This window comes from Gorilla gorilla, chromosome X (genome assembly GCF_029281585.2).
Source record: "Gorilla gorilla gorilla isolate KB3781 chromosome X, NHGRI_mGorGor1-v2.1_pri, whole genome shotgun sequence".
NCBI lineage: Eukaryota > Metazoa > Chordata > Mammalia > Primates > Hominidae > Gorilla > Gorilla gorilla.
This window is the reverse complement of record NC_073247.2, coordinates 18637521-18650455: the sequence shown is the minus strand read 5'-3', so window position 1 is coordinate 18650455 and position 12935 is coordinate 18637521. Positions and strand designations below refer to the sequence as shown.

The following is a 12935-nucleotide window of genomic DNA, read 5'->3' as shown; positions in this document are numbered from 1 at the left end:
TTTAAAGGCATATTTTTGTGATAGTTTGATTATTATTGGAGTCCCCCACTAGCTTGCAGGCTCACTAAGGACAGGGTCTTTGTTGTTCAGTTTCATTAAAACAGCAAGTATTTAAAAAATATTTAATGAGTTTTAAACATATTTTTATTTGTTTTAATCTCATTTTTAAAAAATTCCATTGCTAGTTCTTACCAGGCAGAGTATCTTTTGATTCTGACATTGTTCATTTACTCTTTTGTCACCATCTCTGTGAATAAAATTGAACATGGATTTGATATAACTGGGCACTTGCTCTGTTTTTATAATTTAAATGAAAAATCCTTTCATTCAAATAAACACAGGCCTTCAATTAACTAATAGTTTTTGCTAACCCCTACTGCTGTATTTTTCTCAGTAATTCTTAAGTGAGAATCATGGTAACATCACCAATCCCTTTATGTTAAAAGCAAGGATGTTCTTATGACTAGTAAGAGGTTGGTGCAAAAGTAATTGAGGTCTGAAAGTAATGGCAAAAACCACAATTACTTTTGCACCAGTTTAATAAAAAGCAATTTATTAAATGGCCATAACAATATATGCCAAAATTGTCATTTAAAGATGTAGTGTTATATATTGAAACATAACTTGGATATTTTCCAGATTCAGTTTCAAAAACAACAAAAATAAAATATAACTGTCCCATGAACCCATTTTCATCTTTCCAACTCTTGCCCTCTACAGATTCAATCACATGGCTTAAATATTGACCTCTAAACTAGTCAGCCACTTTATCAGATTCACCTTTACAACTTAGGCAATAGCTAGTCTTCAAAATAAATATAAAGAAAAGAAAATAAAAGAAAGTTTCCAATGATGTTCTTAGAGCAACTGACTAAGTCTTCTCATTCTGTCTGCACAGGTCTTTTCTCCAAGTTCAGCAGCATTTGTGTTGTAGAACAGGCACAACTGTTTTGAATTGCCACAACCACTCACTTCCATCGAACTTGGCAGAGTGGAGCATATTCATAGAGAAAAAACATAGGTATCTGGTTCTGATTAGTGGTGCAGTTTTAGAATACATCTGCCATCATATATGCACACACCAGGCATGGGTAAAAGCAGCTGGACACTAAGACACAATAATTATATCTAGGGCTAACTTCTCTACAATGGAAATTCTGTATAACCAAGAGTTCTTCCAAAAATGTATGCAAGCACACACATCAATACACTGTACAAATTCTTCAGATTTAACCTGGATATAATAAAACTCGAAGATGACCAACAGAATTGTGTATTCCTTTGTTATTTAAATATCTGAACATTTAATATTTCTTGGACAGTTTCAGGTAAAAAGCTACACTAATAATGTGGTTTAAATATGACATAATAATCTGAGAAAAAACTGTGGCATATTTTAATAAAACTTTCGATTTACAATGCTAATCCGTGTAACACTGAAGTGTTCCGCTCCAAAAATTCAGGATCTTTTATTGCTGAAGGGTTAATCATTACAGGGGAAAATCATGACACCCAGTGGCCAAAGACTTTCAATGCTGCATAAATTCTTGTGTCCTCTGTTCTTTATCACACTCATAAATTAATTTATTGGTAAACTAAATCATTTATGTATTAAAATATGTATTACTAAAATAGGTAATGTGTTCATGAATGCTTTTGTATTTTTACAAGTAGGCATGAAAATTATTTCTGAAATTGGAAAACTGCAGATGCTAATGTGGTTTGTGTGGATATGTGGCATCTGCCTCAACATAACCATATGAATATATTTCTTAAACACATATACTCATTTACAAAGAATCTCCTATTCTGGCCGGGTGCAATGGCTCATGCCTGTAATCCCAGCACTTTGGGAGGCCGAGGCGGGCAGATCACGAGGTCAGGAGATTGAGACCATCCTGGCTAACACGGTGAAACCCTGTCTCTACTAAAAATACAAAAATATTAGCCGGGCGTGGTGGCAGGCGCCTGTAGTCCCAGGTACTCAGGCAGCTGAGGCAGGAGAATGGTGTGAACCCGGGAGGCAGAGCTTGCAGTGAGCCGAGATCGCGCCACTGCACTCCAGCCTGGGCGACAGAGCGAGATGCCGTCTCAAAAAAACTAAAACAAAGAATCTCCATTTCTATACTCATGATTAGAACACATTCTGTGCTAGCCCACTTTTTTTCCTTTTGAAAAAACCCTGAAAGGAAAATAAAATGAATCATTTTACTTGTTGAGCTAATAATGGACATGGATCTTATTTATGTCTACATATTAAGCAGGACATTGCATGATAAGAAGGAGGTCTTTATGACGGGTAAGTTTATTTATACCTGTGCTGCTTCCCTTTCATTGGCCAATTTTACTTATTTCCCTCCTCGATTTAATTACTATTATAAACCTGGGAAGCTATACGGTAGTAGTGGTGAAAGATAAGTTCAGATTCCAACCTTATCACATAATTAATTTGTAACTTTCAGCAAGTTCTTTAAGCTCCTGAAATTCAAGTATCTTTATGTGAAATGAGATTATTCTTTATTTGAAATAAAAAAAATTCCTACCTACTCCCTTTGTTGTGAAGATTATCTACCCTATGCATATACATTTATATATCCATAAAGTGGCTAGCACAGGGCTTGAAGGTTTTTGTTTGTTTGTTTGTTTTGACACAAGGTCTCACTCTGCCATCCAGGCTGGAGTGCAGTGGCATGGTCATAGCTCACTGCAGCTTCTACTTCCTGGGCCCAAGCGACATTCCTGCCTTAGCCTGCCAAGAAGCTGGGACCAAAGGTGTGTGCATCCACCCGCGGCTTATAATACTTTTTTTGTAGAGAAGGGGTCTCACTTCAAGCAGTCCTTCAATATGTTGATAACCTGCTTATTTGCAATCCAACCAAAAATGCCTCAGACCTAAATATTATTACAACTCTTTAGATATTGGCCCCTTGTGGTTATTAAGTCTCTCCTTCCAAAGCTCAAATCTTCTCCCAGGAGGTTTGATTCTTGAGACTAACATTAATCCCAGGGCCCAAGGGTCTTTCAGACCACCGCAAAAATCTTATCCTAAACATGGACATTCCATACACTAAACATCAGTTGTAGTCCTTTCTTCGAATGGTAGGTTTCTGTCACATTTGCATAACCCGGTTTGGACTTATAGCAAAACCTCTTTATGAGGCACTACAAGGATCAGGGGAGGAACTCTGAAATTGGAGCCTTGAAATGGACAATGTTCTAAAAACCCTCAAACAAGCCCCCGCCCTGGCCTTGCCAGATCTTACAAAGCATCTTTACTTGTTTGTAGTTGAGAGAAGGGATACAGCCCTTGGAGTCCTCACTCGGCCACTGGGACCTTCCCAGTGGCCAATTAGTCACTTGTCAAAAACCCTTGACCCAGTGGCATGGGGATGGCTGCCATGCCTCTGAGTGCTAGTGTGTGTGGCTATCCTGGCTGTGGAGGCCTCCGAGCTAACTCTGGGCCAAGGAATAACTGTCTACATCCCACATCAAGTAATGAATGTCCTAAACTCAAAGGCCTTTCACTGGATCTCACAGAGCCATATAAGCAAATTTCCAACACTCTTTCTACAGGTACCAGAATTGAGTATTAGGCTCTGCCAACCCTTAATCCTGGCATGCTGTTACCAAACCCAAATGTGGAGGGACCACTTAAACATTCTTGCTTGGAAACCATAGATCTAACCTGTAATGTTAGACCAGACCTCCAGGATACTCCCCTTATAGATTCAGAGGCCACACGGTACACAGATGGCAGTAGCTTTATGATAAGTGGAACCCAACTGTCAGGGTATGCTACTATTAACCTAACTGAAATCACAGAATCTGGACCTCTGCCAGGAAGTAGCACCTCAGCCCAAAAGGCTGAGCTCATTGCTCTTACCTGTGCCTTACAATTAGGGGCAGGCATGAGGCTTAATATTTACACAGACTCAGCCTATGTCTTTCATGCAGTGCATGCCCATGCAGCCATTTGGCAGGAAAGAGGACTTTTAATGGCCTGAAATACTTCAATTAAACGTGTTCCTGAAATCATGGCCCTGTTGGAGGCAGTTATGCTTCCCCCACAGGTCACTATCATTCACTGCAAAGTCCATCAGAGAAGCAATGATGAAATCTCTATCAGGAACACCTGGGCTGACAAATAAGTAAAAGTGGCTGCCAGGTCACCCTTTCAGGCTGTCTTCGTTCCTAGCGTAACTTTCCTGTCTCCACACTATACACAGGGGGAAGCCCAAAAAGCTCTAGAAAGAGATTTCTCCCATACCTCAAAGCGTTGGCTAAAAAGTCCTAATGGCAAACTCTTGCTCCCAGGAGCCTCACAAAGGAAGTTTCTAAATAGCGTGCACCAATCGACTCATCTGGGGGCTAAGGCCATCCAAGATCTAATAAGGTCACTGTTCACCAGCACGGGGATAGCCCAAGCTCTATGGGCCATCTCACAGGCATGTCCCACCTGCTGCCAAATAAACCCAGAGGGAGCACACAAACCTCCCCAAATCCTTCAACCCATTCTAAGACGAGGAACCCTACCAGGAGAAGACTGGCAAATATATTTTACACACATGCATCATGCAATGTGTGTATTTGTTAGTCAGGTATCTGTTAGTCTTTGCAGACACCTTCACTGGATGGATAAAGGCCCTTCCCACTAAAACTGAACGGGCCTCAGAAGTCACCTCAGCCCTTTTAGACCACATTCTTCCTTGTTTTAGACTCCCTCATGCCCTACAGTCAGACAATGGCCCCACTTTCATTTCTTAAATAATGCAGAGAATCAGTGAAGCTCTCCATTATTTAAGAAATAAAATGCAGTGAAGACACATGCGTCTTGGCGTCCACAATCTTCTGGGAAGGTGGAGACAGCCAACCAAACCAGAAAAAGCACTTCGCAAAGTTAATACTTGAAACCCAACAGTTATGGTCAACTTTGCTCCCCATTGTACTCTTAAGAGCCTGTATCACCCCAAAATCTGAAACCCATCTAGCCCTTTTGAGATTCTCTGCGGAAGATCTTTTTTCCAAACAGACCTCTTGTTAGACCCAAAGAGGCATTATCTCATGCAATATGTTATGTCCCTGGGACAAACCATCAAGGCCATCAATCATTATCAAAGTCTTCATAGCCCAACACCTGGCCCCTCTTTTTCAGGAAACACTCACCCTAACCTTATGCCTGAAGACTAGGTATATCTTAAAACTCTCCCACAGGACAAAAAGCCACTGGAGCCAGTTTGGACTGGACCATACCAAATTCTCCTTATGACCCCGACAGCTGTTCAACTCAAAAGCCTCTCCATGTGGATTTACTGCTCCAGGGTAAAGGTGGCACCAGCACTCGACAAAGAACGCACCACCTACACCTGCGAACCAGTTGGAGATGTTTGTCTATTGTTCAGGAGGGACTCAAACTCAGGCAATATCCACCTTAATACTTAGAAGAAGCAAAAGCAGAAACCCCTGATAAACCCATCAGATCTCGTGAGACTTATTCACTATCATGAGATTAGCACAGGAAAGACCGGCCCCCATGATTCAATTACCTCCCCCTAGGTCCCTCCCATAACACGTCGGAATTCTGGGAGATACAAGTCAAGTTGAGATTTCGGTGGGGACACAGCCAAACCATATCAAGCTATATGAAGTTAAAACCAGGTACTATGGGTGTTCACTTGATTTTTGGTTCTCATGAAGATGTTTTTCTCTGTGTAGATAGTTGTTAAATTGGTGTCCTTAGTGGGGGGTCAGGGGGACAATCAGTGAAGCATTCTATTCTGCCATCTTTCTTCTCCTGTAGATCTGTAGTATATTTTGAAGTCAGGTAGTGCAATGCCTTCTTGTGTGTTCTTATATGGGCCCAGTTTCTGGAGTCCTAAAGCAATTACAATAATAACATCAAAGATCACTGATCAGAAATCATCATAACAGATATAATAATGATGGAAAAGTTGGAAATATTGTGAGAATTACCAAAATGTGACACAGGGACATGAAGTGGGCACATGCTGTTGGAAAAATGACACTGACATGCTTGACAGTTGCCAGAAACCTTCAGTTTATAAAAAACACACAATATCTGTAAACACAATAACGTGCATCACAATAAAACGAGGTCGACCTGTACCTGCCAGTACCCAGGTAATTAGTTTACTAGGAATAAGTAATAATAGCTAAAAAAACTAAATACAGAAATTTAAAAAACACTGTCTTCTCAGGACACAAAAACATGGAAAGATAGTCCAGGCTCATAGATTGACAGGATTAATATTGTATAAATCACAATACTCACCAAAGCGATTAACAGATTAAATGCAAGTCCTATCAAAATACCAATGACATTCTTCACAGAAATAGGAAAAAACTTATAATATTCATAGGAAACCATAAAATACCTCAAATAGCCAAAGCAATCCTGAGTAAAAAGTGAAAAGCTGGAAGCATCACACTACCTGACTTCAAAATTTACTACAAAGCTATAGTAAACCAAGCAGCATGGTACTGGCTTAAAAACAGACACAGAGACAAATGGAGCAGAATAGAGAACCTGATATAAAGCCACATGCTTACAACCAACTGAACTGAAACAAAGGCAAAAAGAACATATGATGCTGAAAAGACCGACATGTCAATAAATAGTACTAGAAAGCTGGATAAGTATATGCAGAAGAATGAAACTAGATTCCTATCTTTCACCACACACAAAAAGCAAATAAAAAATGGGTTAAAGACTTGAATCTGGCTGGGAGTGGTGGCTCACGCCTGTAATCCTAGCACTTTGGGAGGTCGAGGTGAGTGGGTCACTTGAGGTCAGGGGTTTGAGACCAGCCTGGCCAGTATGGTGAAACCCCGTCTCTACGAAAACTACAAAACTTAGCCAGGTGTGGTGGTGCACACCTGTAATCCCAGCTACTCTAGAGGCTGGGGCACGAGAATCACTTGAACCGAGGAGGTGGATGTTATAGTGAACTGAGATGGTGACACTGCACTCCAGCCTAGGCCTGAACAACAGAGTGAGATGAGACTCTGTTGGAAAAAAAAAAAGAAAAAAAGACTTGAATTTATGACCTGTAACTGAAACCACCAAGAAACATTGGGGAAATGCTCCAGGACATTGGTCTGGGCAAAGACTTCTTGAGTACGACCTCAAAAGCACAAGAACCAAAGCAAAAATAAACTACTGGGATTATATCAAGTTAAAAAGCTTCTGCATAGCAAAGGAAATTATCAACCAAGTGAAGAGACAACCCACAGAATGGCAGAAAATATTTGCAAAGTATCCATCCGATAAGGGATTCATAACCAGAATACATAAGGAGCTCAAAAAATTTAATAACAAACAATCTGACTTAAAAATGGACAAATAATCTGAATAGATATTTCTCAAAAGAAGACACAAAAATGACCAGCAGGCATATGAAAATATGCTTATTATGAATCATCAGAGAAATACAAATCAAAACCACAATGCAATATCATCTCACCCCAGTTAAAATGGCTTTTATCAAAAGACAGGCATGAACAGATGCTAGCAAGGAGGTGGAGAAAGGGGAACCTGTGTACACTGTTGGTGGGAATGTAAGTTACTACAGTCACTATGGAGAACACTATGGAGTTCCTCAAAATCCTAAAAATAGAACTAGTATATGATCCAAGTATTCCACTGCTGGGGAAAGAGAGAGAGAGAGAGATGGATAGATAGATAGATAAATAAATTTATCTGTACATCAAAGAGATATATCTGCATACTCATGTGTATTGCAAGTCACAATAGCCAAAATACGGATTTAGCCTAAGTGCCCATCGACGGATGAATGGATTAGGCAAATGTGGCATATGTACACAATGGAATATTATCCAGGCATAAAAAGAATGACTGGATATTATGTTAAAGGAAATAAGCCAGGCACAGAAAAACAAAGATTGCATGTTTTCACTCATATATGGGAGCTAAAAAAGTGGTTCTCATGAAGATGGTGACTATAGTGATGGTTACCAGAGGCCAGAAGGGGAAGCGGGGGATGAAGGGGAAATAAAAGAATATAAATAAAAGAATATAAATACTACCACTGAACTGCACACTTACAAGTGGTAAAGAGGGTGCATTATATATGTATATTTTACCTCAGTAAAAATAAATTTTAAAAATAAAATCACGTTCTTCTCACCACTTACTGCTGAGTTATTGCTGGAATAATGAATTAGTACTACAGATGAGTCATGTACCTAAGTAAGTAGTAAAATAGAGACAACAATAGTTCAGTGGAATGTAGAACATAGGGAATCTAGTCAGGTCAGATAAAATTTTGTTGGTGTTGAGTTAATATATAAGTTCTACTTAACTGGGCTTTCCCATGAAACACGTTACATAGAAAGAGCTAACAGTCATTGCAATACTAAGTGAACCTGATCCTGAAAATCATGTTCTTTGCAAGTCTCAATTATTCATTTTAGTTGGGATAAGAACTTATAAGGATAGGTGCTGAGTGTTACCCAGGAAAAAAAGGTCCAAAGGATAGCAGGAGATAATTTGAATATCTATGTGATGCCTGGAAAAAGCAAAATCCTTCCTAATCATTCTACTACTTTTTGTTGGAATAATAAATTACCACAGACATCTGGTGGTAAACATGTAATTAGCAACCTAAAGATAGCTAGAATTAGCCAGACCAGGTAATTGATTGCAGGAAGCTGAAGATAACCGGCCTATGCCAGGGAGTTCAATAACCATTTTCCTCAATGCAAAATTCCAACCTCATGTTAGAAATATTACCTAATACAGTAGATATCTACTTTATCCAAGTGAGTAATTAACTAGAGATAACTACACGAAGCCAGTAGCTGGAATAAACAAATTCTTCTCAGCACTAGTTGAATAAACAACTAGCAATTACTAGGAAAACTGGTTGAACATAGAAAGTTTAGTAACCATTCGAGTCAATTCTGTATTCTTACTTTTTTAGGACTGTTGACTAGGTACTATGGATATGGTAACTAGAGTTACCTGAGTAAGAGTTAAATACAGAATCCTCCATAAAACTGGAATAACTGGTTGAAGACAGAAGTATCACATTGCATTCTCCTCAGTATTTCTCATTTCTGGTTGGAATAATAAGTTGGTTCTGTCAATGGGTAGTGAGTACCTAGGTTATTACAAAGCAAGAAATAAGAAGAGATGACTAGAATAAATGTTTGATACCAGAATGGTGAAAAAAACATTCTTTTCAAATAGAAACTCTAATTTCCTGTGTAATTAATGAGTTACAATTAGTTAGTACTGGAGATATCTATATGAGATGTGGACTTCATTTTTGGGGGGTGGTACATACTTAACAGATGAACTGCTGGGTCACATGGTAGATCTATTTTGATTTTCCAAGGAACCATTACACTGTTTTTTATAACGGCTGTACCAATTACATGTCTGTCAACAGCGTGTAACAGTGAGGTGATAGTTCATTGTGGTTTTCATTTGCATTCTCTGATTATTAACGATGTTGAGCACATTTTCATATACCTGTTGGCCAGTTGTGTGTTTTCGTTCTAGAAATGCCTATTCAAGTCCTTTGCCTATTTGTTAACCAGACTATTTATTTATTTGCTATTGAGCTGTGTGAGTTCTTTATATATTTTGGATATTAACTCATTATTAGATATATGGTTCACAAATAGCTTCTCCCAAACCATAGCCTGCCTTTTCATTTTGTTGACTGTTGGCTGTGCAGAAGCTTTTAGTTTCCAGCCTGCTCACTTGCCCTATATATTTCAGCTTCCTAGATCCCCACATTGTGTGAATGTGTGAGCCAATTGCTTAGAATAAACTGTATCATATATATAATTCATAAATACATGATAGTAAATATATATTTATGATATATAATATTACACACACACAAACACACAATATCCTGTTGGCTTAGTTTCTCCTTCTCTGAGGAACCCAGCCTGATACAAATACCCAGCTGAGCGAGTGTCTTTGCTGATCTTCACCGCCTGAAGCCAGTGCTTTAAACCATGAGAATGAAACATTGAGGGGCACTATGTGGACACTGGGAGAAGGAAGTGAGATGGAAAAGTTCTTTGACTGCATCCAAGAAGTGAATGGTCCTCAAGGTGCAGCAGAGGAATTTGTAGGAGAGAGGGATGATTGATTGACGGCTTTTTTTTTTTTTTTTTTTTTGAGGCAGAGTTTTGCTCTTCTTGCCCAGGCTTGAGTGCAATGGCGCTATATTGGCTCACTGCAACCTCTGCCTCCCAGGTTCCAGCGATTCTCCTGCCTCAGCCTCCTGAGTAGCTGGGATTATGGGCATGCGCCACCATGCCTGACTAATTTTGTATTTTTCGTAGAGATGGGTTTTCTCCATGTAGGTCAGGCTGATCTCAAACTGCCGACCTCAGGTGATCCACCCACCTTGGTCTCCCAAAGTTCTGGGATTACAAGCGTGAGCCACTGTGCCTGGTCAATAGACGTCTTCATATAGCCCTCCGTCTATCCCAGTTAGCATGGAGGGATTTTAGGTAGGTCATACAGAAACTGGGTAAAGACGGCAGGTGTGGAGGAACAGAATGTACCACTGAATGGGAGGTCCGGGGGAAACATATGGCAGAAATATCCTCCCGTGCCACGTCATCTGCCAAAATTGAACATGGGGAGTTTAGGAGGGGCGACATGTCAGTTTGGGAATTATCTTTAGGGGTGCTAACCCAAATCTCCGTTTCTCCAACTAGAGCACCCTGCCTTCCTCATGAGATGTCACCCCCCCACCGCCCCCGACTTCATCCGCCATGTCCTGATGGTGCTTTGTGACGTATAAGGCCTTCCTTCCCACCCAGGGCTACCATTGGCTGGGTAGTGGAGTGTTGACCAATCACAGCTCAGGGGTGTGATTGTCTCGTCCTGGGATCGCGAGAGGGGTGTATACAGGGAGGCCAGGCAGCCTGGAGTTAGTCGACCGTTGCGAGACGTTGAGCTGCGGAAGATGAGTCCGAAGCCGAGCGCCTCGGGACCTCCGGCCAAGGCTGAGGAGACGGGAAAGAGGAAGTCCTCCTCTCAGCTGAGCCCCAGTGGCCCGAAGAAGAAGGTGAGTGACCCTCCCAAGGTCCTCCTCGTCTTCCCCTCCCCTCCTTCCTCACAAGAAGCCTCTCCTGTCCTCACTTGGCACAACCCCCCAACCCGGCCCCCACCGCTTCTGAGGACACGTCCCTGTTCCCAGCCTCCTCCATCCTCGTCCCTAAACCACAGCCCTTCTGTGATCTCCCTGTTGTCCTTCCAGACTACCAAGGTGGCCAAGAAGGGAAAAGCAGCTCGTGGAGGGAGAGGCAGGAAGAAAGGGGCTGCGACAAAGAAGGCGGCTGCGACAAAGATGGCGGCCGTGACGGCACCTGAGGCGGAGAGCGGGCCAGCGGCACCCGGCCCCAGCGACCAGCCCAGCCAGGAGCTGCCTCAGCACGAGCTGCCGCCGGAGGAGCCAGTGAGCGAGGGGAGCCAGCACGACCCACTGAGTCAGGAGACCGAGCTGGAGGAACCACTGAGTCAGGAGACCGAGCTGGAGGAACCACTGAGTCAGGAGACCGAGCCGGAAGAACCACTGAGTGTGTGGACGGTGGAGTACTTCCCTGTCTCCGAGAGCAGCGACTAAGTTCAGGCCCAGCCGCCAGACCTCAGAGATCTCACCAGCCGGGTGTTTGCCATTCTGATGATAATAAAATGAATGTGTTGCAAATTGATCTGAGTGACTCCGTGTTCTCTCATGGTGGGGAGGGAGGGAGGAAGAAGTGTGTGGGGAGGGAGGGAGGAAGAGGTGGTGTGTGGGGAGGGAGGGAGGAAGAGGTGGTGTGTGGGGAGGGAGGGAGGAAGAGGTGTGTGGGGAGGGAGGGAGGAAGAGGTGGTGTGTGGGGAGGGAGGGAGGAAGAGGTGGTGTGTGGGGAGGGAGGGAGGAAGAGGTGGTGTGTGGGGAGGGAGGGAGGGAGGAAGAGGTGGTGTGTGGAGGGAGGGAGGAAGAGGTGGTGTGTGGGGAGGGAGGGAGGGAGGAAGAGGTGGTGTGTGGGGAGGGAGGGAGGAAAAGGAGGTGTGTGGGGAGGGAGGAAGAGGAGGTGTGGGGAGGGAGGGAGGGAGGAAGAGGAGGTGTGGGGAGGGAGGGAGGAAGAGGTGGTGTGTGGGGAGGGAGGGAGGAAAAGGGCTGCGACAAAGAAGGCGGCTGCGACAAAGATGGCGGCTGCGACAAAGATGGCGGCCGCGACAAAGATGGCGGCCGTGACGGCACCTGAGGCGGAGAGCGGGCCAGCGGCACCCGGCCCCAGCGACCAGCCCAGCCAGGAGCTGCCTCAGCACGAGCTGCCGCCGGAGGAGCCAGTGAGCGAGGGGAGCCAGCACGACCCACTGAGTCAGGAGACCGAGCTGGAGGAACCACTGAGTCAGGAGACCGAGCTGGAGGAACCACTGAGTCAAGAGACCGAGCTGGAGGAACCACCGCGTCAGGAGACCGAGCCGGAAGAACCACCGAGTGTGTGGACGGCCGAGTACTTCCCTGTCTCTGAGAGCAGCGACTAAGTTCAGGCCCAGCCGCCAGACCTCAGAGATCTCACCAGCGGGGTGCTTGCCATTCTGATGATAATAAAATGAATGTGTTGCAGATTGATCTGAGTGACTCCGTGTTCTCTCATGGTGGGGAGGGAGGGAGGGAGGGGGGAAGAGGTGGTGTGTGGGGAGGGAGGGAGGAAGAGGTGGTGTGTGGGGAGGGCGGGAGGAAGAGGTGTGTGGGGAGGGAGGGAGGAAGAGGTGGTGTGTGGGGAGGGAGGGAGGAAGAGGTGGTGTGTGGGGAGGGAGGGAGGAAGAGGTGGTGTGTGGGGAGGGAGGGAGGGAGGAAGAGGTGGTGTGTGGGGAGGGCGGGAGGAAGAGGTGTGTGGGGAGGGAGGGAGGAAGAGGTGGTGTGTGGGGA

At 43.6% G+C, this 12935-nt stretch overlaps 1 protein-coding gene across 3 annotated transcripts; it reads left to right on the top strand.

Moving 5' to 3' along the window:
- Positions 1 to 10886: 10886 nt before the first annotated feature.
- Positions 10887 to 12635, top strand: LOC101136398 (variable charge X-linked-like). 3 transcript variants are annotated; one of them, XM_055376635.2, is made up of 3 exons: positions 10908 to 11078; positions 11271 to 11591; positions 12266 to 12635. In XM_055376635.2, the coding sequence occupies exons 1-3, from the start codon at positions 10977 to 10979 to the stop codon at positions 12545 to 12547; spliced, it is 705 nt and encodes a 234-aa protein (XP_055232610.1). In that variant the 5' UTR covers positions 10908 to 10976; the 3' UTR covers positions 12548 to 12635. The 3 variants fall into 3 exon arrangements, with proteins under 3 accessions (NP_001414371.1, XP_055232610.1, XP_063558875.1); XM_063702805.1 differs by having other exon boundaries at positions 10909 to 11078; positions 11271 to 11600; positions 12305 to 12635; NM_001427442.1 differs by lacking the exon at positions 12266 to 12635 and having other exon boundaries at positions 10887 to 11078; positions 11271 to 11723.
- Positions 12636 to 12935: the final 300 nt, after the last annotated feature.